Source organism: Hyperolius riggenbachi, chromosome 1, assembly GCF_040937935.1.
Source record: "Hyperolius riggenbachi isolate aHypRig1 chromosome 1, aHypRig1.pri, whole genome shotgun sequence".
Classification (NCBI taxonomy): Eukaryota; Metazoa; Chordata; class Amphibia; order Anura; family Hyperoliidae; genus Hyperolius; species Hyperolius riggenbachi.
The window spans coordinates 472,328,497-472,353,124 of NC_090646.1; the positions used below are offsets into that span (position 1 = coordinate 472,328,497).

The 24,628-nt window shown below is 46.5% G+C and overlaps 1 protein-coding gene across 1 annotated transcript in view; it reads left to right on the plus strand.

The window, feature by feature from the left end:
• Positions 1-3,689: 3,689 nt before the first annotated feature.
• MORC2 (MORC family CW-type zinc finger 2) overlaps positions 3,690-24,628 on the plus strand; it is a 93,438-nt gene continuing 72,499 nt past the window's right edge. The window contains 2 exon segments of the mRNA XM_068241008.1: positions 3,690-3,767; positions 4,118-4,196. Of these exon segments, the coding sequence (XP_068097109.1) occupies positions 3,755-3,767; positions 4,118-4,196 (92 nt within the window). The 5' untranslated portion in view covers positions 3,690-3,754.

Sequence of the window (24,628 nt, forward strand, 5' to 3'; positions counted from 1 at the left end):
TACAGCTTGAATGTAACTTTTTTACTTCTCAAATTTAAAACAAAAGCTTTGGCAAAGCTTCAAACAAACCAACATGCATTGCATATGGCTACCACTGTTATAATTAGAGACTGTCACCTCTGAGTAATGGCTACAAAGCAAAATTATTTTTTTTATTTGTACAATTACAACCACACAGATGGCCATAACTTAGCTACACTTTATATTAAATCTTTTTTTACCGCATAAACAAATACTCATCATTCCTTGTCGAAGAATTAAACCTTCAGAAGATTTGCAAATTAACATGGATATTCATTCTTCGTTTTTTTCACACAAACGAATCACGTTAATTCTATAGCCACTTGTAGACAACACCAAGGTCCTGAGATATATAAAATCCAAAGTGGAATTTTTATCTGTGTTAGACTGTAGCAAAACTTAACAGACCTCTTTTCATCAATTCTGAAGAGTATGATTCAGAGAAGAACCTGTATATAAAAGATCATGTTGGCAAATAAGTCCAGGGTGCTGTTAGCATACCACATTTGATTTGCATCAAACTTTCAGATACATGTAGTAAAGCTTCTCTGTGTTTTTTGTTTGTTTTTAATGGTAAACGCCCCATATATGTTGCCTGTGAATAAAAGCCATAAGAACATTTTGTGAATACCAATGAATCTTTCTGATCAGGGCTGTGGAGTCGGTACAAAAAAATCATCACGACTCCTCAGTTTATGAAACCACCGACTCCAACACCAGGTACCCAAAATGGCTCAGACTGACCCCTCAGTCTAATACTTACCAGGGCTATGGATTTGGTACAAGAATTCCCTGACTCAGTTTATGAAACCACTGACTAACTCCGACTCCAGGTACCCAAAATTGTTCCGACTCCACAGCCCTGGTTCCGATATATAAAGACATAGGTCACTACACAAACCCCGTGTAGAAGGCTAAAGCAAAGTATACTACTGTTTATAGAGTTTTGTCGCTCAGTCTAGGTGGTGGTTGTGGCAGGCTTTAAGCGGTGGGGGCTCTACGGTGGTTTTGGTGTGCAATTCTATTGAGAATCGAGAGTTTACTGCTTGGATATGATGTGCATTTCAAAATCAAGTGAAACCGAGCATCAAAATTTCAGATGAATAGATTATAAGCCCGTAAGTAACTTTATCGGTATATCGGTAAACAACCAGCAGTTCTATTCCATAATAATTATTATTAAGTGAGTGGGTGTTAAATATTACCCTTCAACAGGTTTGGCAAATACCTGCCAAAGCATGGAAGCGCACCTGCACCTCCGAGACCGGATAGTACTAGAATAGATAGCAGCGCAGTCTCTCTTGCTGTGCTGCTACAATAACTCCACACAGAGCAATCTGCCCGGTGTTCTTCTATGGATATGCTTAATGTTGGAACACCAGCAGTAATGTTTCTTGGGTCCATAAGCAGCAATTACCACTCATCAATTCTCCCACAAATGGCCAGCAACACTCAGCTCAAAAATAACAGCAGCCAGAGAGGCCATGTGCTTTCAACTCACACACGGCGGGCAGGTGCACGTCTGCTAGCACAGACCCTCAAGTGCCTCTTTGTCACACTGTCACCCACTAAGATAGGAAATGCAATAGAGGCTGCTATGGATCCCATAACCAGAATAGGCCAGTTGCAGGCCTCATGGAGACCTGCCACATGCCCCCATCATGCCAAGGAAAGCTGCACTGATGTTCCCCGACATTATAATGACGTGGTCCTGCTGCTGCCCGTCCACTGAGCAACAATCACTCCACCCTGGTCAACACTTTGCAGTGTGTGTTGCAGTTATGGCAACAAAATGTACAGAACTCAGGCCACTCCACTGCATGCTCGTTGTGAAGCAGCTCCGGTGCAGTGTCGAAAACATCTCCCACTGAGTTATGCCAGCTCTTCTGTGCAAGTGCACAACCCTTCTGCACATGCACAGTTTTTGTTCCAACAAATCACTGCATATCCCTCCATGGCATGTTGATTTTAGCATATTGGTTGGAGAGGACACGTGGAGATTCGGGTGTGATGAGGAGGGGCATAGCAACAGGGATGGGGCACTACTAGAACACCAGGGAAGCCTCTTGGGGAGAAAAGGGTAGCCCCTATTAGTGCAATACAAGCCCCAGCCCTCCAACACCCTGTATTGTGGCACTACATGCCCCAATGTAACACAAGCCCCACAGAGCCCTCCTACACCCTGGTCGATGGCACTAGTCCCAGCAGCCCATTACTGACCACTAGAACACCAGAAACACATATATGGGCTTTTAGTACAACCAGAAAACGTATACCAGTGGTCCTCAAACTAAGGCCCGCGAGACGAATGTGGCCCCTTCCCTTGAGGCTTTTTTTTTACCGGCCCCCACACACAAAATGTATTACTTATAGATGCGGTTAGCTACATCTTTAAATATTGGTGGTCCGCATATGGAATAGCAGTGCTGGCACCACCCATCCACATGGAAGCCAGAAAGCAGTCATTCGCTGATTTCAAATCAAATTCCACATCAGGTCGGTGACAATGCTGTCCAATTGGACTGCAGGCTGTCACCTGGGTATGCTTCACTGTCTGGCCCGTAAGACTTCTACATCATTTTATGTATACTCTGCACCCCCCCCCCCCCCCCAGCAGTCTGAAGTATGTTGACCCGGCCCTCGACCTAAAACGTTTGGGGACCCCTGATGTATACAGTAATATTTTCACACACTACCCTATCGACTGACCCTACCAGCTTGGACCAGATAACGCAAAGTATACTAACTTGACACCACACCGGCCTGAAAAGAAACAGATCGCCGTCTACGTGGTCTGTGTAACACAGGAAAATGTAACTACACCGGCATACAGCAGACTCGTTCCCCACAGCCAACGAACTTCCGCATGTGGAGGTCACACGGGCGGGTTGTGCGTCCTCGTAGATGGCGATGTGCGTGATATGCATGTAAGGCATCGCTGGACCGGTACGAGCGTTATTCCTGGACCATGCGTCCATAGGCAGAGCATTGCTTAGGGTAAGGTAAGCCAGGTCCGGGGCTTGCCGGTGGGAGGATCTTGTGGCTGGAGAGCAGGCAGAGCCTTGTGTACGTCTTCTCTCATTGGCTTGGCAGTGGACACAGAGCAGGCTAGTGCTGCTACTGCGGGGATCGGCCCAACCAAAATATTGCATTGCGGTCATTGATCCCCAGCTACACCCCACCCCGCAACTCGCGCTCTACACCCTCCAACCCACCCCGGTACACAGCACGGGCTACAGCTGATGCGTTAGTAACGACGACACGTCCCTCTCAAGAGCTCGCCGAGCAAACAGCTTCCATAACCACTTCCTGAGCGACTCCTCCTGCCTCTTCCGGGAAGCCCGCAGCGCTGAGCTCAATGCGCGTCCACGAGTGGGGGCGGTGACTAAAGAGCTGGGCGCACTGCGGAAGGGGCGGGAATGTGTGCCGGAAGCCGCACGCAGAGCTGATTTCTATGGAAGGGGGTGAGTGGGGGATGGAGGGGATTTAGGAGGGCGCATTCTGGCGCACATGAGCGGGTCACACCTGAAGTGTAAACCCTGGGAAACCGATTACTTCCTGTTTTCGCGCCAATACGGGGAGGTGACCAGTACAGGGACACGTTTCCCCGCATGCAGGTGAGCTGTTGGTTGCGTCGGCCTGTCCGAGTCACAGACTTGGCTGTTGGAGTAACTGAATGGGGCATGGGCACTTACCTGATTGTACAGAGATAAGCTTTGCCAAGCGAATGTAGATGGCAGACCTTGGTAATGTTTTTAATCGAGGTTTGGACAGTCTTGGGTTTGGCGGTATACAGTACTTTTAATAATGAAGTGTGTACATGTTGTGACCCACAACTTGTGGGTAATTTTTCCATTTACAGATACCCAGAACCCATCTACAGTGAATACTGTGCATAAGTTCACTTGGAGAAGCTTATGCATTAAAGACTTTGATACTGGATAGATTAAAACCATTTTCGTTTCTGGTATAGGTGCATGAGCAACAAATATTACCATTAAAGAAAATAAAAACCATGTCAATGTTGTGTCCTCTTTACCTTGTATAGCTTTAAAAAGCAGAATATACATGTTTTTATTTTATTTTTTGCTTTCAGCTGTATTGAAAATGGCCTTCACAAACTACAGCAGTTTAAATAGAGCACAGTTGACGTTTGAATACCTACATACCAATTCGTAAGTATGCTTGAAATACTGGATTCTCAGATTTTCATGGTGTAAATTTAAATTTGCTACCAAGGCTATGTAGTGTAACTACATTTCTTAAGAATTTTGTTATTCACATTTGTGTTAACATGTATATACATTTTTATGTTCGCTTAGTAATGGTAATTGTATGAACAGGGTGAGTGGTGCCCATCTGCAGGGACAACAATGGAAAAGAAATAACATTTTTTTATGGCTCTTTCCTTTGCAATGGATCCAAAATTTCACCAGGAGACACTTGTACTGAGGCTAGCATTTCACTCAATATGATCATGAAATATCATTTTGGGGTGATACAAATTCAAAGTGTATGCATAATGTAACTCTGCAATTGGATTATTTCCTATTGGAGTCAAGATAAGAACATTTTATATGTGGTTTGTGCAGTCCTTACTGATATCCACATATGTTTTTGCTTGTATTTAACATGCTCAACAAGTTTTGCAGTGTGGTACAATTAATAATGGCACGTTTACATAACAAAATTTAATTATGATACAAGGGGATATTAGACCCTGCCCTGTGTTCATATAAATGAAGAGATGGGCCTACATAGAATACAATAGATTTAAGCAATAATTCTGAGGCTATGAAGCTGTGTAGTAAACAAATGAGTGGTGTTCTATGATGATGGAGATCAAAAAGGACAACGGTCTCATTCACCATTAGTTATTAATGCGGACCTGAACTCAGAACGTCCTCTCTGCTCTAAAAGATAAACAACAGCATGATAACCTTTAAACAAAAAACTTCTTTCTTACAATGGATACTAAAATAAATCTGCAGTTTTTCTACTTCCTGCTTTCATGGAAGCAGACATATTGTTAACATCCTGTACTTTCAAATGAGCTTATCTGCCATCTCTGCTGTGGCTGGCAGGTGACCCAGGGAAGAGATCAAATTACAATTTGTGATTAGACATAAACAGGCCAAACTCTCTAAATACATACAGGGTGCATTTTTTTGTTTTTCTTCTGTCATGTGCAAGAGTTCAGGTCCACTTTAAGCAAACCACGGCAGCAACTGTACATATGCTAGACTTTTTGCCAAGATGGCTCAAAACGCTGTAGTTTGTCTTGACCTATGCTTTTTTAGTGTCTGCGCATAAGGCATAGGCTATGTTGCATCGGACAGCCCCAGGTAAGTATGGAACCTGAGACGCTTCTTGTTTCAGCCAGGTACACTTAAAATTCTGCATTCTGAGTTTGGGTAATGGTACCAATTGGAAGGCTAGTATAACAATGACTCCGTATCTCTATAAAGTACCCCTGAATCTGAATGGGGGGAGGATGGGGTAATCTGTGGGTTAGAATGTCGTCCTGAGGTCCCAGATGCTTTTCATTGTCCTTGGGGTCCTACTGTGTTTTTTTTGTTTTTTTTTTAATCCCAAGTTGCATGTAATTTGTATGCAAGCTCATTTGCATAGCTCAAATCACCTCAACCAAGGATCAGAGTCTAAATGGAACTCTGATCTTCATCAGGAACACTGTGTGGGTGGTAGAAGACTGCTAAGTGGAATTCTCTAGTTGTGGCCCTCCAGTTTGCGTGCTAATGACAGCTGACAGAAAAAAGGATGTCCGCATTTGTCAACCAAGGCTGCTTTATTGCTGGACGTATCCAGAAATCCACATCAATCACACAGCTGGTATGTTTCAGATGCTCTAGCCCAGGCCTGGGTAATTTAACGCGGCCCGGGCCGCATTGTGCATACCATGGGCCGCATCCTTAAAATTCCACTCCTCTCTCCCTGTAAAATTGCACGCGGGGAATTTGAAACTTGCCTCACTCACAGAATTCCCACGCCACATCTCCATGGCAACAGAACGTCACATGATGTGACGTCAGAACATGTCAGCGTATTACACGCTGGCTGCCAGCACGTAATACGCTGGCGTTTCCTAACGTCACGTCATGTGATCTCCTGTTGCCATGGAGACGCAACACTGGACTTCCGTGAGGGGAGTTTCGCTGCCCGCTTTTAATTTTACAGGGAAGGAGAGGAATCCGGCTGCCTGTGGGCGGGCCAGTGTAACCGCTCATGCGGGCTGTAGTTTGCCCAGCACTACTCTAGCCCTTGATCATAGCCCCTAATGATACAGCAGAGTCAAATGAGAGTTCTGCATATTTAGACTCCTGCTGGAAGCTTAGTGCTAATGGCACAAAAGTAATATGAAACCAGACGAATGGAAAATTTGATAAAACAGGAACATCAACATCAGGAATGACCTTTTGTCGGGTGCATGTAGGGGCATTCCCTTTATTTAAGACCAAATTTTACCTAGTAGATGATGCATGAAGTTCTGGAAGACAGGACGCTGAAACAGCTGTTTTAACTTGAGCTGTGCTATGGCCACAGTGGTTGAGTGTTTAAAGCAACAAACTGATTGGGAATCTACATAAGTAATCTGGTGTGCTAGTGCTCTGGCTGTGACAGAAGTTGAGGGGGAAAAATTATTATTGGGTGTGCCATCACAGAAAGAAGACTATAGCTTATAAAGGTATAGGTTAAAAAGAATGAACTGAGCTAAATTAACTTACTGCTAGTGTTATGTAAGTATTTAGCCAAAAGAAAGCCTACTCTGTTAAGGGGTCCATACACTCAGCCGATTAGCGGCCAATCGATCGCAAATTGATTGACCAATCAATTTGCGGCCAATTTGATCCATTTCAATCAATCTGACATGTTGGAAAATTTAGAAAGATCTGTTTTAAGATTGCTTATCATTTTGCATTGGACCTAATGGAAATCTGATGGCAAAAAAATGCCATCAGATCAATTTTTCCCCCCCCCCTCCAATAGATTTCAGTATGAAATCTATTGGAAATCTGTTCCTAGTAAAAAAAAAAAATGTTGCTAAACACATCAGATAGATCAGAAAATCTATCTAACGAGTGTATGGCCACCTTTACTGTGCTAAACTGAGATATAGAAAGAGGAATTGCTGTAGCTTCTGGTTTTGTACTCAGTTTTATTATCAGATAACTGGTGCTGTGCAAAAAAAAAGTTGCTATCAGATAAAAGATAACTGAAGTTTATGGATTAATCAGCTCTGGTATGCTGTACAAAACTCCAGGGCTGTGGAGTCAGTCGGGGAAATTTTGGGCACATGGAGTCGGAGTCGTTGATTTCATAAACTGAGGAGTCGGGAGTCTGAGTCGGATGATTTTTGTACAAAATCCACAAACCCCTGTTAAGTATTAGACCGAGGAGTCTGAGACATTTTGGTTACCTGGAGTTGGAGTCTGAGTCGTGGTTTCATAAACTGAGGAGTTGGAGTCTGAAGATTTTTGTACCGACTCAACAGCCCTGCAAAACTCTTTATTCAAATGGGCAGCACGGTGGCGTAGCGCTCTAGTCTTGCAGTGCTGGGTCCCTGGTTCATATCCCTGCCAGGGCAACATCTGCAAGGAGTGTGTATGTTCTCTTCGTCTGCATGGGTTTCCTTCTGGCACTCTGGTTTCCTCCTACATCCCAAAACCATGTCAGTAAGTTAATTGGCTTTCCCCTAAAATTGGCCCTAGACTACAATGAACATATGACTATGGTAGGGATTAGACTGTGAGCTCCTCTGAGGGACAGTTATTGACAAGACTATATATGCTGTACAGTGCTGAGGAAGATGTCTGTGCAACATAAATCCTAAATAATAGTAACAACCTTCTGACATACTGTGCTCCTCATAGGTCTTATTTGGGCATAGCCAGCCGGTAACCCCCCACTACGAATAATGGTATCAATCAGTCGAATGTTATACTGATGATTGCATACTCACTACTGAAGTTGAAGTGGAACAAAGTCTAAAGTCTGCTCTATACTCAGCTTTCCTTCTGTAACATACAATTCTGTAAGTCACTACCGATCAACAAACCTGACCTGCTGGACAATACATTGCACTGATGAATGTTTGCTGTTAAAGGTAACCTTTTACTGAGGAGGATATGGATTTTGCCTTTTAAAATAATACCAATTGCCTGACTCTCCTGCTGTTTGTGTCTCATGCTTTTTAGCCACAGCCCCTGAACAAGCTTGCAGATCAGGTGCTCTGACTGAAGTCAGACTGGATTAGCTGCATGCTTGTTTCAGGTGTGTGATACAGCCGCTACTGCAGCCAAACAAATCAGCAGGATGCCAGGGAACTGGTATTGTTTAACAGGAAACATCCATATCCCTCACAGTTTAGGTTTCCTTTAACAACTGTAGAGGTCATCAAGGCTGGGTGCTGGACGGGAGATATGTTTCCCCGCTGTTTGGACTCTGGTCCCTTTAAGCACGTGTGGTCCGTGGAAAGGAGCCCGGGTTTTATAGGCAGCAAGCAATTGCTGCCTGTGTGTTTTTTTTCTTTTCAGGGCCGGACTCCTGGGATGGGAGGGAAGGATGGGCGGGCCTTCCCATCCCACCTCGGGCCACACCTGTTTCCTCTGGGCTGTTCAGCTCCGGTAATGAGGTTCATAAGGGCTGCTCTGACAGGCAGTCAGGGAAGGTGTTTGGAGGAGTAGCATGCTGGCTACTGAAACTCTTGTCTCAAGAGTATTGCAAATAAGATTGCTGAAAGCTTGCTGAAGGCCAGGCCACACACTGGACTGTGATTTATGTGTGGTTTGGTCCTGTTGGAGACTGCTGTATCTGAACAAACTGGACTTTACCTATACCAAAGCTGAAGTAAGCTTCCTGTTATTTTCCTTTTACTGCTGATGTCAAGCTGTTTAAATTCCTGCTGGTTAAATAAACGGACTTTGTTTTTATACAAACTGTGTACTGCGTGCTGGCTGCGAACCCCAACTTTACAACTGGTGCTCGGATGCGGGCAGCGCAGCACTGCAGAGAAAAAAAAGAAAAAAAAAAGTTCAGTTTAAAAAGTGACATTTAAAGGGTCAGTCTACTTGTGTGCATCATGGAGGAAGTGGTGAAGCAGTTGGCCTTGGCAACTTTTCAGCTGCAGCAGAGTATGGTGGCTCAGCAGGCGAGCATGGTGACCCAACAGCAAGCCACAGAGGCACAAGCTGCGACACATCAGCAAGCTATAGAAGCCCTACGAGAGACCGCAGAGGCACAAGCAGCGACTCAACAGCGGGCCGCAGAGGCGCAAGCTGCGGCACAACAGCAAGCCACAGAAGCCCTACGAGAGGCCTCGGAAGCACAAGCTAAAATGCTACTTGAGGCGGTGCGGCAGATGGTCCAAGGGCGAGAGGCAGCCGCAGTTGCCCCTAGCAACCAAGCGATGGTAAGAGCCAGTCACTTTCTGCAGAAGTTGACGCCCACCGATGTGGAAGCCTTTCTTAAGACCTTTGAGAGGACTGCAGAGCGGGAAGGATGGTCGAGAGACAGATGGGCTGGACTCCTTGCACCGTTCCTGACGGGAGAACCCCAAAAGGCCTACTACGACCTCACCCCTGCAGACGCTCTGGACTATGATCGGTTAAAGGCGTAGATCCTGGCCCGGCTAGGTGTAACAACCGCGGTTCGGGCCCAGCGGGTGTACAGTTGGAAATACCTGTTGGATCGGCCAGCCAGATCCCAGATGCATGACCTAGTTCAACTGGCGACAAAATGGCTACAACCAGAGGTCCTCACCGGTTCCCAAATGGTGGAGCGATTTGTGTTGGATCGGTTTCTGCGTGCCCTACCAGTGAACCTACAATGGTGGGTCAGTCATGGGGACCCCAAAACAGCGGCAGTGTTCTCCCCAGAAAATTTTTCCAGCCGGGTGGCATGAAAAAGTAGCCGGGTGGGGAAGTAAGGTCACGTTGGGTGGAGAAGGAGGGTCAGGCTTGGGGGGGGAGGGGTGTAGAGGATCACAATGTGTCAGGTGGGGTGTTTCGACCACCCTGAACTAGGCATGGGAGAAGATTGTGCTGAGTGCTACAGCATGTGGAGGTAGTCCCACTGAAAGCTATCAGGTGGGGAGGGAGATCTCACCCTGGGTGCAGCTGATGTGGGTGAGGTGTTCATACTGATGCCTCACACTGTGTGATGCTAGTGGACTGGGGGTAAATACTGGCTGCTGCTAATAGACAAGGGAGCATCTCCCTTTGGGTGATATGGAGGGGGTCTCACACTGTGTGATGCTGATGGGGAGGTGCTGGTGGACAGGGAAATCTAAGGCTAGGATAGGAGAGAAAGAAAATAAATATGTATGTATGTATGTATGTATATATATATGTATATATATTCTATCAGCTCCTTCCCAGCATGCATAGGCAGAACAGAACAGACCATCGGAGTTCAGGGCAGATTAATTTATGAAGGATTGCAGTCTGGAGGCACAGGACTCTCCTCTTACAAGCACACATATAGAACAACAAGAGAGCTGCTTCCAATGGCTCTCACTACGTTATGGCTGCAGTTAACACTGCGGCTTCACGCCACAGACAGCATTCCATTCCTCACCATGACCTGTGCGCGATCCTCCTCTCTGCTATAAATCACAGAGCCCACCACACTGCTCCGTCCCGAAATCAGCTCTGCTATGACTCCAGCACGTTTCTCCCCTGTGCTACGAATCACAGCCCACCACACTACTCGTCCCGCTTAATGCACTGAACTTCGTGAATATAAATTAACATGTTCAGCCGTTCTCTGCCCAGCACGTCCCCGCACAGCTTAGTCATGAGCTTCTGCTGTAACAGTCGGCAGCTACCATGTGCTGAGCCAAACAGTGCACGAGCTTGCCGGGAAGACGAGATCTCGTGCGCAGAGGTGAAGAAGCGTGTCCTGACAGCCGGGCACTTGTGATCGAAGAGCGCAGCTCGCAGTGACGGTGGTTTCATCAGCCGGGCGGTAATTTATCTGGGCACTCCGCCCGGCTGATTGATCCTGGGGAGAACACTGAGCGGAGCAGCTGGTGGAGATGGTGGAGAGATACACTGCCGTGGAGGATCTGCTATCTCCAAAGGGCCAGGCGGGCCCCACATCATCCCGTGTTGCTAGGTTCTCTTCCTTTGGAAAGGGTGCTGCATGGAACCCTGGAACCAACACCTCCAGTAACAGGGAAGGGCCCCCAGGAGCCACTCAGGGGCTGCCACCTGTTGTTGCTGCACCTAGGAGGGGAGGTTCTATCCAGTGTTGGCGATGTTCTGCATGGGGCCATACCAGAGCCCAGTGTCCACTACAGGAGGAGCCCATGCAGTGTGATGTACTGCGGAGGGTTTTATATTTTGCTCATGTGTGCCTGGCAGAGTGTCAGGAAAACTTTGTTTGCACTATCAGTGTGAACCAGGTACCTACGAAAGCCTTGCTGGACTCAGGCAGTATGGTGACCATGGTGCACGCTGATCTAATTAAAACGAAAATTATTTCTGGACTAAAACCACTGAAGGTGGTATGCATCCATGGAGACACAAAGACTTATCCGGTGGTTCCCGTACTGATTGTGACTGACTGTGGGACAATCACTCATGCCGTTGGAGTGGTAAGAAACCTAATGTGTAAAGTGATTTTGCGAAGAGACTTTCCACTGTTTTTGGAACTTTTGGAGAGGGTAAGAGGGACGTCTGTTAAAGATATTTTAGCCCCTACTCCCTCTCCAATAGAGACTGATGGTCAAGGTTTGAAAGAAAATGTGTTATTGAAAAATGATAATGTATTGGCGCAAGTTGATAAAAGAATGTCCGAACATCCATTTCGGGACCCTGAGCAGGTTTCTGAGGGGGGGGGGGGGGGGAAGATTCCCCATTACAAATTATGTTGGGCGAGGATGATGAGGAATCTTCTCCCCAATCTATGCTCCCCGATCTGGATGTATCAAAAGGGACATTTATTACTGCACAGATGCGAGATCCAACGCTGTCCCACGCTAGAGAGCAGGTAACCGTAATGAACGGAGTGTCCCAGGAGCCTGGGGCTGATGAGAGATTTCCCCATTTTTCAGTAAATGGAGATCTACTATATCGAGTCTCAAAAGTAAGAGACGAGGTGGTAGAACAGCTGCTTGTTCCTCAAACTTTTCAGAGGATGGTACTAGATTTGGCGCACAACGAAGCATTGGGAGGCCACCTGGGGGCTGAGAAAACGGAGGCGCGGATTGCTGACAGGTTTTATTGGCCTGGTTTAAAGGCCGATGTAAAGAACTTTTGCGCTTCCTGCCCAACCTGTCAGTTAACCGCGCCAATGTCCCGTTTTCGAAACCCTTTGGTGCCCTTGCCAATAATAGAGGTTCTGTTCGAGCGCATTGCCATGGATATCGTGGGACCCTTGGTAAAGTCTGCCAGGGGGCACCAATATATCCTGGTAGTGCTCGATTATGCCACCCGTTACCCTGAGGCATTCCCTTTGAGGAAACAAACGTCCAAAGCCATCGCCCGTGAGTTATTTAATATGTTTACTCGGACGGGTTTTCCCAGGTAAATCCTTATGGACCAGGGGACTCCTTTCATGTCTAAAGTTATGGCTGATTTATGTAAATTGTTCAAAATCAAACAGATGAGAACTTCTGTCTACCATCCCCAGACAGATGGGCTGGTTGAGCGGTTTAACAAAACTCTGAAAATGATGTTAAAAATAGTACAAAAAGACGGAAAGGATTGGGATTGTTTGATACCTGCTGTAATGTTTGCTGTCCGGGAGGTACCCCAGGCCTCCACCGGTTTTTCCCCATTCGAATTGGTGTATGGGTGCAGACCTAGGGGGTTGCTTGACCTGGTAAAAGAGACCTGGGAAAGTGAGTCCAGTCCCCATATAAGCGTGGTGGAACATATTTCCCAGATGCAAGAACGCATTGCTAAGGTAATGCCCCTGGTCAAAGAACACCTAATGGCAGCCCAAGAAGCGCAGAGACGCGTATATAACCGTTCAGCAAAGGTCAGGCAGTTCCAGATAGGAGACAGAGTGGCGGTGTTAATCCCCACCGTGGAAAGTAAATTTTTGGCTAGGTGGCAAGGACCATTCGAAATTATCGAAAAAAATAGATGTGAACTATAAGGTACATCAGCCTGGGAAACGGAAACCGTTTCAACTATATCATGTGAATTTGTTGAAGCTCTGGAAAGAGAGAGAGAGACCGATCCAGTTATGGTGGGTGTGAGTGTGGTGCCCCAGGTCAGCATCGAGAGTGTGAAAATAGCTCCCACGCTGTCTAAGCCGCAGGTTCAACAGGTGAAGGAGTTTCTCCAGAGAAACAGGGGGATATTTTCAGATTTGCCGGGTCTTACCCATTTGATCGAGCATAACATTATAACTGAGCCCAGGACAAAAGTTTTCATCAAGCCCTATCGAATTCCGGAGGCCCGCAGAAAGGCCGTATCGGAAGAGGTAAAACGGATGTTAGAGCTGGATATCATTGAGGAATCACAGAGTGATTGGTCGAGTCCAATAGTGTTGGTACCGAAGCCCAACGGAACTTGGCGGTTCTGCAATGATTTCCAGAAGTTGAACGATGTGTCCAAGTTTGATGGATATCCGATGCCCCGGGTAGACGAGCTGATTGAAAGGTTAGGCCCTGCTCGTTACATTTCCATGTTAGATTTGACCAAGGGGTATTGGCAAATACCCTTGGCCAAGGAAGCTCGGGAAAAAACTGCATTTTCCACACCCGAGGGGCATTTCCAATACAAGCGGATGCCTTTTGGGTTACAGACTGCCCCCGCCACCTTCCAGAGAGTTATGGACAGGTTGCTGCGTCCCCATCAGAGATATGCGTCAGTCTATTTGGATGACCTTGTCATCTTCAGCTCAGACTGGGAGTCCCATTTGCCGAAGGTACAAGCAGTCCTGGATGCATTGAGAAAAGGGGGTTTCACCGTGAACCCCGAGAAATGTGCCCTAGGTATGGAAGAGGCGAAGTACTTGGGGTACATTGTCGGAAAGGGGTTGGTGAAACCCCAAGTGAACAAGGTTGAGGTAATCCAGGAATGGCCCCGCCCCATCAGTAAGAAACAGGTTCGTGCTTTCTCAGGCATAGTGGGGTACTACAGACGCTTCATCCCCAATTTTTCCACCCTGGCAGCCCCCTTGACTGATTTGACGAAGGGCCGTAAGTCCGTAATGATCCAGTGGACTGGGGAAACCGACAAAGCGTTTATGGAGTTGAAGTTGGCATTGTGCCAAAATCCTGTCCTGGTAGCCCCAGATTTCACCCAAGAGTTTGTGGTGCAGACAGATGCCTCAGATGTGGGATTGGGGGCGGTGCTCTCCCAGGTGATTGATGGTGAGGAACATCCAGTAGTTTTTCTCAGTAGGAAGTTGACAGCGGCTGAGAAAAACTATGCGGTCGTGGAGAGAGAATGCCTGGCCATAAAATGGGCTCTGGACTCCCTGCGCTACTATTTGCTGGGCAGGAAGTTCAGGCTCATTTTCGACCATGCACCTCTGTACTGGATGAAACAGAATAGGGGTACGAATGCCAGAGTGTCCCGGTGGTTTCTCTCTCTCCAGGAGTTCAACTTTTTGGTGGAACACAGGCCTGGAAAAGAGCATCAGAACGCCGATGCTCTTTCCAGAGTTCATTGCATGGTGGGTCAAAGTGCCTCCACCTCCTCCTCGGGGTTGAGGCAGAGGGGGGGGATATGTAGAGGTCATCAAGGCTGGGTGCTGGACGGGAGACATGTTTCCCCGCTGTTTGGACTCTGGTCCCTTTAAGCACGTCTGGTCCGTGGAAAGGAGCCCGGGTTTTATAGGCAGCAAGCAATTGCTGCCTGTGTGTTTTTTTTCTTTTCAGGGCTGGACTCCTGGGATGGGAGGGAAGGACGGGCGGACCTTCCCATCCCACCTCGGGCCACACCTGTTTCCTCTGGGCTGTTCAGCTCAGGTAATGAGGTTCATAAGGGCTGCTCTGACAGGCAGTCAGGGAAGGTGTTTGGAGGAGTAGCATGCTGGCTACTGAAACTCTTGTCTCAAGAGTATTGCAAATAAGATTGCTGAAAGCCAGGCCACACACTGGACTGTGATTTATGTGTGGTTTGGTCCTGTTGGAGACTGCTGTATCTGAACAAACTGGACTTTACCTATACCAAAGCTGAAGTAAGCTTCCTGTTATTTTCCTTTTACTGCTGATGTCAAGCTGTTTAAATTCCTGCTGGTTAAATAAACGGACTTTGTTTTTATACAAACTGTGTACTGCGTGCTGGCTGCGAACCCCAACTTCACACAACATAAACTTTACACACATAGTTGATCACACTCTTTCTATTGGTTTCGCGATTGAATCTGGACCAGGACACTATCTGCATGGAGCCTGTTTCTTCAGGGCACTGCAGTTACCTTCTACCTCCTTTTAAAGGGACTCCGAGCACCTCTCATGGGCATGACTTTAAGACTCCGATAAGTACTGCAAAGTAGTTAAAGTGGTTTAAAACTCTGACAATTTTCTACAAAAATGTGTTTTCCTACTTTTTATAACCCATACAATTATCATATTTGCTTTTGTGCACAAGTGTTATTATTCATTTAGATATTATAACTTCCCAAAGTTCAGTTAGTTTACTTTGAAAGCTGCTGGTGCATTTTATTTATAACTGTTGTCATTCTGTTTTAAATGCTGCCAGCAGTTATTTCTGATCTGTTTTTCACTTCAGCAGTCATCAGCTGAAGTCCTGCACAGCCAAAGAATGTTTACATAAATGTATCAAGTAAAGAATGTGTACACAAGATAAGATTATAAGCAGTTCGGATGCGGGTTCTCCCTGCAGAAGAACGAGTCAGCCCTGTTATGTAACCCTTTGAATGCTGTTTTACTAAAAAAACACATTGTGTTAGTATATTATATGCTGTAAACAATATTTTTAGAGCAAAGAATAAATTCTGGGTTATATTCCGCTTTAAAGATGCATACTTTTCTGTAGATTGTGCTCTCCTCTTTCATTTGATCCCTGAATTGCCGCTCTACACCAAATAGTTTTCGTTCGATTTCAATGTAAAAATTGCGGCTGCCATCTTGGCTATGTTATAACTTCCGGGTCACCCCTGTCTTCTCTGTTAGAGAACTGCATCACTGAATGAAGCAGGAAGAGGAAGTGACACGCATGGCCATTGCAGGAGGCTCCTACAGAGGGGTCATAGCACAAATTTGTTGGAAGTCGTCTGTGTTAAAGGCATGCCCATAAGAGGTTCTTGGAGTTCCTTTAAAAAATACATGTAATTTCCCCCCCCCCACCCCCCAAAAAAAAAAAAATGCACCCTAGACTGTGATGGACATAAGACTATGGTAGGGATTAGACAATGAAGGGGACATTTAGTGACAAGGCTATATATCCTGGAAATCTCTGTGAAAGTTATCAGTAGTCTACTTCACTATCTGTAAAGTGTCCAGCAACTATACTGTATATATCACTTTGCTTCTCATTAATATCTGTTTCAGGGCATAACTGGCCAGATCACAATTATAGGTCTTCTTATCAAGTCTGCATATTCAAGGGAGAGCATTGTTTCATATGCACCACTGAATGGCTGTTAAATGCTTTATTTGTTAGTGTCTTTATTGCCTGCGTCTCTGTCCTTATACCTCCAATGTTGTATACTCTGGCTAGGATATATGGACTTGCTTTCAAACTCTGTGGCCATTCTTACTCATTGCCTGAAAAGAGGACCTGCTCTAGCCCTACTGGGCTACATCCAATTTGTATGCAAACCTGGCAAGGTTGCTTCTTGGATGACTGAGATGAAAATATGAAGTCTGTTCCTCATCAGGGTACAAATGTATCAGCACACCGATGTAATGTAGTTCACGCTCTTTTATTGAGCCATGCGTCCCACAAAGATAAAACCGACAATTGTTTCGGGGGCCACACAGGGTCCCCCTTCTTCAAGGCGTGTGGTTCTATTCCATTGTTCCTCATCAGGGACACTGCAGGGGATAGAAGATTGCTACAGGATTTCCAGGTTGTGGTCTTCTGGTGAGCACTCCATATTGCCTGCAGGCTATAGGTGCAATAAAGAAAAAGTTGGGAATGAACAGAAGCTGTTTGCAGCCACATAGGTCAGCATGCCGTTCAGGAGAAAACTAAGAAGATTGTGTACAGTCCTGGACAGTTAACAAACCTGTAATGAATTCTGTGGAAACCTGGTGGATTTGACTCGTATTGAAAAGGAGGCAGGTGGTCCTTGGAAAACTTTTGGTTTGTGTTCAGGAGTAGAAGGCTTACAACAAAGTTCTTACTTTAAGGCAGACTACTGATACTGTTTTACTGTCTACTGATGATCAGCGACTCTATAAAACCTCCAACTGTGTGTCCTCAAAACCATTTTTTTTTTTTTTAATATATGAAAAATCTTTCCTCAGGACTTTGATCTCAATCCTCATTCTTGAATAATCATGATAAAGGATAGACTTTTATATGTGGGTGGTTTAAAACTAGGTAACACCCCAATTCAGGGTAACATCCTAAGTCCAATGCAACAAATGAACGTAGTAGATGCAGCAAATTAGTCAGCAGACAGTTCAAGCAAGATAGCATCAAAGAAATTCAGACACAATGCTTGAGGCTCTATTATAAAGCCAAGCACAGTAACCAAGAGCTCATGCAGCAGACCACATTGAATCCGTGCCTGAACACAAGACGGGCATTGGTAATACTTTACAATGTCCACATGATGCAGAGTCTCACAAAGGTGCTCCTCGTTGCTCTATGGCTGGAGTATCGAGCAGTCCATTGGATGGATTGTTGATGCGACTCAGTGTGTGCAGGGCCCCGCACTAGATGTGGGAGGAAGAGGAGTCCGGTCCCCGGTGATAGCAGCACATCCTCAAGGCAAGAGAAGCGTTGGCTGCAGCCGCTGATGGTGGCTCACACTGGAGAGGTGCGCAGGCAGTCCAGGGTGCGGCAGCTAACGGAGGATGGCATGAGGTGGTGGCAGAGCTGGAGTCACACGGGGTCAGATGTAGTGCACGCTGGGGAAACCCGACATGTTTCGCCGGAAACTTCTGGCTTTTTCAAGGGGGCGTGGCTACATGCGGAAGGCTGCTGTCCTCACCTATAAGCGCATCAGCCGATCACACTGGTGCCTGCGTGTTCCAGCAGCCACGTGTCCATGCCGGCCAATGAGGGCACCTCAAAACAAAAAGGGGGAGGGGAGGGAGATTCAATATAGTCTGGGAATCAACCAGACATAGAAACCATATAAATAATGATGGTATGAACCCAGATGGCTGGCATGTCATAGGTCAGATGGTGCAGGCAGGCAGCCCCTACTATAAAAGAAGATTTCCATTTTTTTATAAATCATTAACAAAAAACACGAATACAATAACAAAAAACTCGTAAATAAATGCTCAGCATATTAAAGAAAAAGTGTGGCTATAATGTGGAGCAAGGAAAAACATTCTCAGTAGAGGGGAATTTATAAAACCCCTTAATCCCTGGATATCCAGGATGAATATGGTTAGATCAATCTAGCTCCATACACCTACGTCACAAGGAGCGACCATAGACACGGGAGGCGGGACCAAAGGAGCACAGACACAGGGCAGACAGGGATAAAAATAATGATATGGAGGCACATGTGGACCAGAACAGGACGTCAAAAAGGCTGCAAAACACACTGTGTCATTAAGACCCATGGGGTCCGTGGCCCCCTCTAATTGCTTTGTGTATCCAACCGACGACACCAAGATTACGCTGCTCACCATTATGGTGGAGGGCACACTTTTGATATTAGCAACCTGCTCGCCAATTCTCTCTCTCAAATCACGTCTTGATTTTCCAATATAGAAAGCTCTGCAGGGTGACATCAACAGATGTACCACAAGGGGAGTACTACAAATAACAAAATGTTGTAAATGCCACATTCGTCCATTGGGGAGCATTATGTCTCTGCCTACCTGTAGGTATCGGTAGGTGGTACATCCACCACATCCAGAGGTGCCCGTCACCACACAATGTCCTCTATTATCAGGACCCGAACAATGCCTTTTTACCACGAGAGCGCGTAAAGATGGAGAGCGTCTGCATGCCACTTTAGGTTCCTCATACCAAGTGGCACAGTTTGGGATCGTTAGTAAGGATGTACCAGTGTTTCCTTACAATATTTAGAATATCTCTGTGTTGTGCGGAGAATGGGACACACAAAAAAAGACTAATCAAGATCATCCAAACTTGTTCTTCAGATCTATAGTAAATATAAATTATCTGAACAACCGTATGTTTCCTTCTTGGGTTTCACTGTCTTTGTGCAGGGTGGGCAAAGAGCCAATCAGATTTGTTTACTTGATTTCATGTGAAAATTTAAACTGGTTCCATTCTTGCATTATTGATACCAAGGACCACAAACTTCATTGAGTGACTGCGTGTCAAGGTTTTGAAAAAGTGGTTAGACCAAACAACAACCAAATACATACCCTAGCAATGCTGCATCTTCAGCTAGTGATCAATGAAAGCAAAGGTTTGTAATGGACATAGGATATCGGAGCAAGAAAGCTTGGGGGGGGGGGGGGGGCAGTGGTCCAAATTTGAGGTGTTGGGATCATGATATGCAGACCAAATTAAGATCTGCATTTGCAGTTTCTGCCAGCATGCTGGAGGCAATGTGATCATTTGAGCTACTTTTAGCGGCAAGTTTTGATTGGCCCCATCAACACTATCCAGTCTGATTGTTGTAAGGTCGATCACTGGGGTTGGCCAGTAACTGCTAGAGCCCAATGACAAAACTGAATTCCAATACCCGGTGTCAGTTTCTAGCTTGGCCATACAACTGGCTGTGCCAGACCTCAGACTTCTTTTAATTTCTTAAATTCTGACTTTTACTAGTCTTAGAGGGGCACTATGGCTAAATTATGCTTATATTATCATTTAATATAAAATATGTGCAATTGTAGCAATGTGTAAGACTTGTATTGTGGCTGAATAAAACTCTGTTTCAATATTGCTTTACCCTAAATCAGTGCTGGAGTCCCATCGCCAGAAAAAGCTAAGCGACGCTGCACCAGCACTTTCCATTTTACAGGAGGAGGCTGCCTTATCAGATGTTTCATCTGTAGTTGTAATCTCCCCTTAGATGTTTCGGGAGAGGTTTCACCCAACGTCTAACTGCACATTAGTGCAGTTACAGCTCCTCTGATCTGCTGTACGTCTCAGGACAATGACGAACGGCTCTGATAAAAAAAAAAAAAAAGCTCCACACTGAGGCCCCCCCCCCCCCCCCCCCCCCCTCTTTCAGAGACACATGCAGGACACAGGCTACACAGCACATGCATGTGCTGAATCAAGACCCTGGAATCCTTTGCATAAGAGAAGTTGGTTTCCACGGCAACTGACAACAAGAGGTGTCATTGCCTGTACCAGCATCTCTGAAGTGGGGACCTCAGCGGGGAGCGTTTTTCATCAGAGCCGTACGTCATTAGCCGTACACTGGAACCAGGGAACTGGTGAGTGTTAAAGAGACTGTAACAAAATGTTCAGCCTTATTTCTTCTATCCTATATGTTCCTATACCTATAGTTCTAATGTGCTCTGGCTTACTGCAGCCTTTCCTAGTTGCACAGTGGCTGTATTATCTGTTATATAATCTAATCTTCTGTCGGGCTCAGGCACTCAGGCTGGAATGTGCTAATCTGTGTGATAGGATAGAAGCTATACACACCCTCTCCAGGCCCCCTGCAGTCTCTGTATGAGTCACAGTCTCTGCTTATCTGAGCCTATCACAAGCTTTTAGCAGCCATGTCTTTTGTTTGTAAACACTGCCTAAAACTGGCAATTACAAGCCAGAAGTGCAGCAGGGAGTGGCAGAAACAGCACAGATTCTCTTTAAAGGGATCTAAGCAGCTCCTGGCTTCAAATAGCTGAAAGGGCTGCCATGTTTCAGGAGTTCAAACCCCTGCTGCTTTTCCACTGCCATTGTCCAGGCTAGGTGTGAAATTCTTTAACCTCCTTGCCGGTCTAAAAAATCCGGCAAGGAGGCAGCGCTGCACTTTTTTTTAATTTATTTTTTTAAATCCATGTAGCGAGCTCAGGGCTCGCTACATGATAGCCGCTGAGCGGCGGCATCCCCCCACCCACTCCGATCGCCTTCGGCAATCAGAGTATGCAGGGAATCCCGTTGAGAACGGGATTTCCTGCAGGGCTTCCCCGGTCACCATGGCGACCGGGCGGGATGACGTCACCGACGTCGTGACGTCAGAGGGAATCCCGATCCGCCCCTTAGCGCTGCCTGGCACTGATTGGCCAGGCTGCGCAGGGGGCGGGGGGGGGCGGCTCGGCGCGGCGGGTAGCGGCGAATCGGCGGCGATCGCGTACTACACGCAGCTAGCAAAGTGCTAGCTGCGTGTAGGAAAAAAAAAATTATGCAAATCGGCCCAGCGGGGCCTGAGAAATCCTCCTGCGCAGGTTACCCCGAACTGTGTTCGGGATAACCGGCAAGGAGGTTAAGTGTGACTGTTTTTTGTTTGAAGTACAGAAGGGTAGACTAAAGCTGGCCATACACTAGGCCGATTCCCGCCAGATTAACAGCAGATTCGATCACTGGGATCGAATCTGCTGTCACATCGTTCCCGCAACACGCCGAATTTCGATCCATTTCGTCCGATCCCGTCGATCGCTCCGTGCGGAAAATTACCGTCGATTGCCCGCGAGTAGGGAGTGCGTCGCTAGCGGCGTCCGAGTACCCGACGACCGACGCAATAGAGCCCGCATACATTACCTGCTCCGCCGACACGACTGCCCCCGGTCACCGCTGCTCTGTCTCCAGGCTGGTCTGGTCTCCGGGTCCGGCATGCTTCACTTCTTCTAGCCCGGCAGGAAGTTTAAAGAGTAGAGGGCACTCTACTGTTTAAACTTCCTGCCGGGCAGGAAGAAGTAAAGCATGCCGGACCTGGAGACCAGAGCGGAGACGGAGCAGCGGTGACCGGGGGCAGTCGTGCCGGCGGAGCAGGTAATGTATGCGGTGGGGGGGGGAGCGGCGGCAGCACCACCACCACCACCACAACAGATTGTGAACAGTTTCAGGCTGAAATCGGTTCACAATCTGTTTGCAGTAAAGGTAGCCATACGATCCCTCGCTGATCAGATTCAATCAGAGAGGGATCTATCTGTTGGTCGAATCTGATGGCAAATCGACCAGTGTATGGCTACCTTTAGGGTTTGTTTGTGGTAATTAAGTCTGAGGTGATTTCTTATCTGCCTTCCATCATCTGTTGCTCTGAGTCCGTCTGCAGGTACTTTAAAGAGAATCTGTATTGTTAAAATCACACAAAAGTAAACATACAAGTGTGTTAGGGGATATCTCCTATTACCCTCTGTCACAATTTCGCCGCTCCCCGCCGCATTAAAAGTGGTTAAAAACAGTTTTAAAAAGTTTGTTTATAAACAAACAAAATGGCCACCAAAACAGGAAGTAGATGTACAGTATGTCCACACATAGAAAATACATCCATACACAAGCAGGCTGTATACACCCTTCCTTTTGTATCTCAAGAGATCATTTGTGTGTTTCTTTCCCCCTGCATCTCTCATGCACTGAAGTTTCAGGCTGCTCGTTTCTTCCTGCAAACAGCTTTGCCCTTGTCTGTAATTCTTCAGTATGTGAAAGCCCAGCCAGCTCAGAGGACGATTTATCCAGCTTGTAAAAGATAAGAGACAAGAGAGAAGCTGCTCTAATCTAAATAACACACAGGCAGTGTGCATAGAGGGGCCTGGAAGGGTTAGTTCATAGCACAACCACAACACTGAAGAACTTGGCAGCCTTCCAGACACAGGCTGACAAGAGAGAGATAAGTTGATTTATTACAGAGACTGTGATAGTACAAAGTGCTGCAGTAAGCCAGAACACATTAGAATAGCTTTTGGAACTTGTAGGATGATAAAAAACAGGATGCAATTTTTGTTACGGAGTCTCTTTAAGGACTGAAGAAGTGCCTATTTAACCCTTAAATGTAAAAAGATGAGGGAAAATTAGGTTTTTTTTTTATTTTTTATATAATAAACCGCGTTTTTAGAATGTATTTTTAATTGCTAAAGAACTGCCCTGGGAGTTAAAATGCACTTTAACCCTCGCTTTTTGCTCACTCACCACTGTGCAGGGAGGAGGAGGGAAAATATATTTTAGGAATGCGGCCGTCCCACATAAACTTTACCCATGCCTAGTGTAGTTTAAGGTCTAGTAAAGGGCCACAACCTGAAAGTGACCTGCAAATTTGGCCCTTTTCCCATTTCAGCTATTGCTGATCCTGTCATCTGCCTACTTTGACATTTAATTATCAGTAGAGGTCCTCGTGTTTAAAAATTCATGGAAAAGCTTCTACATTTTATCACCTACAGTGTCTCACAAAAGTGAGTAAACCTAACATTTTTGTAAATATTTTATTATACCTTTTTCATGGGACAACACTGAAGATATACTGCTTTAATACAACGTAAAGTAGTCAGCGTACAGCTTGTGTAACGGTGTAAATGTCCCATCAAAATAACTCAGCACAGCCATTAACCACTTGCCGACCGCGCACTCATAACGCGCGTCGGCAAAGTGGCAGCTGCAGGACCAGCGACGCAGTACTGCGTCGCCAGCTGCAGGCTGATTAATCAGGAAGCAGCCGCTCGTGCGAGCGGCTGCTTCCTGTCAATTCACGGCGGGGGGCTCCGTGAATAGCCTGCGGGCCGCCGGTGGCGGCTCGCAGGCTAAATGTAAACACAAGCGGAAATAATCCGCTTTGTTTACATTTGTACGGCGCTGCTGCGCAGCAGCGCCGTAAGGCAGATCGGCGATCCCCGGCCAATCAGCGGCCGGGGATCGCCGCCATGTGACAGGGGACGTCCCGTCACTGGCTGCACAGGACGGATAGCGTCCTGTGCAGCCCGGATCTCCAGGGGGGGCCAGGTAGGAGAGGGAGGGGGAGGATTTTCGCCGCGGAGGGGGGCTTTGAGGTGCCCCCCCCCGCAACACCCGCAGGCAGGAGCGATCAGACCCCCCCCAGCACATCATCCCCCTAGTGGGGAAAAAAGGGGGGCGATCTGGTCGCTCTGCCTGCACGCTGATCTGTGCTGGGGGCTGCAGAGCCCACCCAGCACAGATCAGCTACAACAGCGCTGGTCGTTAAGGGGGGGTAAAGGGTGGGTCCTCAAGTGGTTAATGGCCATTAAAGCGAGTACACCTCTACGTGAAGAAAGTCAAAATTGTGCCCAATTAGACATTTTCCCTCCCCGGGGTCATGTTACTTTTTGTTGTTACAAGGTTTCTACTGTAAATGGGTAGCAGTTGTGTTAAATTTTGTGTTAACCACATGGCATCTCATGGCAAAGAACGCTCTGATGGTCTTAAAAAGGAATTGTTGAGCCACATAAAGATGGCCTAGGCTGGGGCTGCACGATTTTGAGTAAAAATCAAATTTTTTTTTTTTTTTTTTAAATTTCTCAGAAATTGTGATTTCGATTTATTCGGGATTTTTTTTTTTTTTTTTCCAAAACAAGCTTTAGCGGGGTCAGTGTCTGTCACTGTCAGGTTGATGGCAAGGGGCTGAACGACAATGTGCGGCATGAGGGACTCTG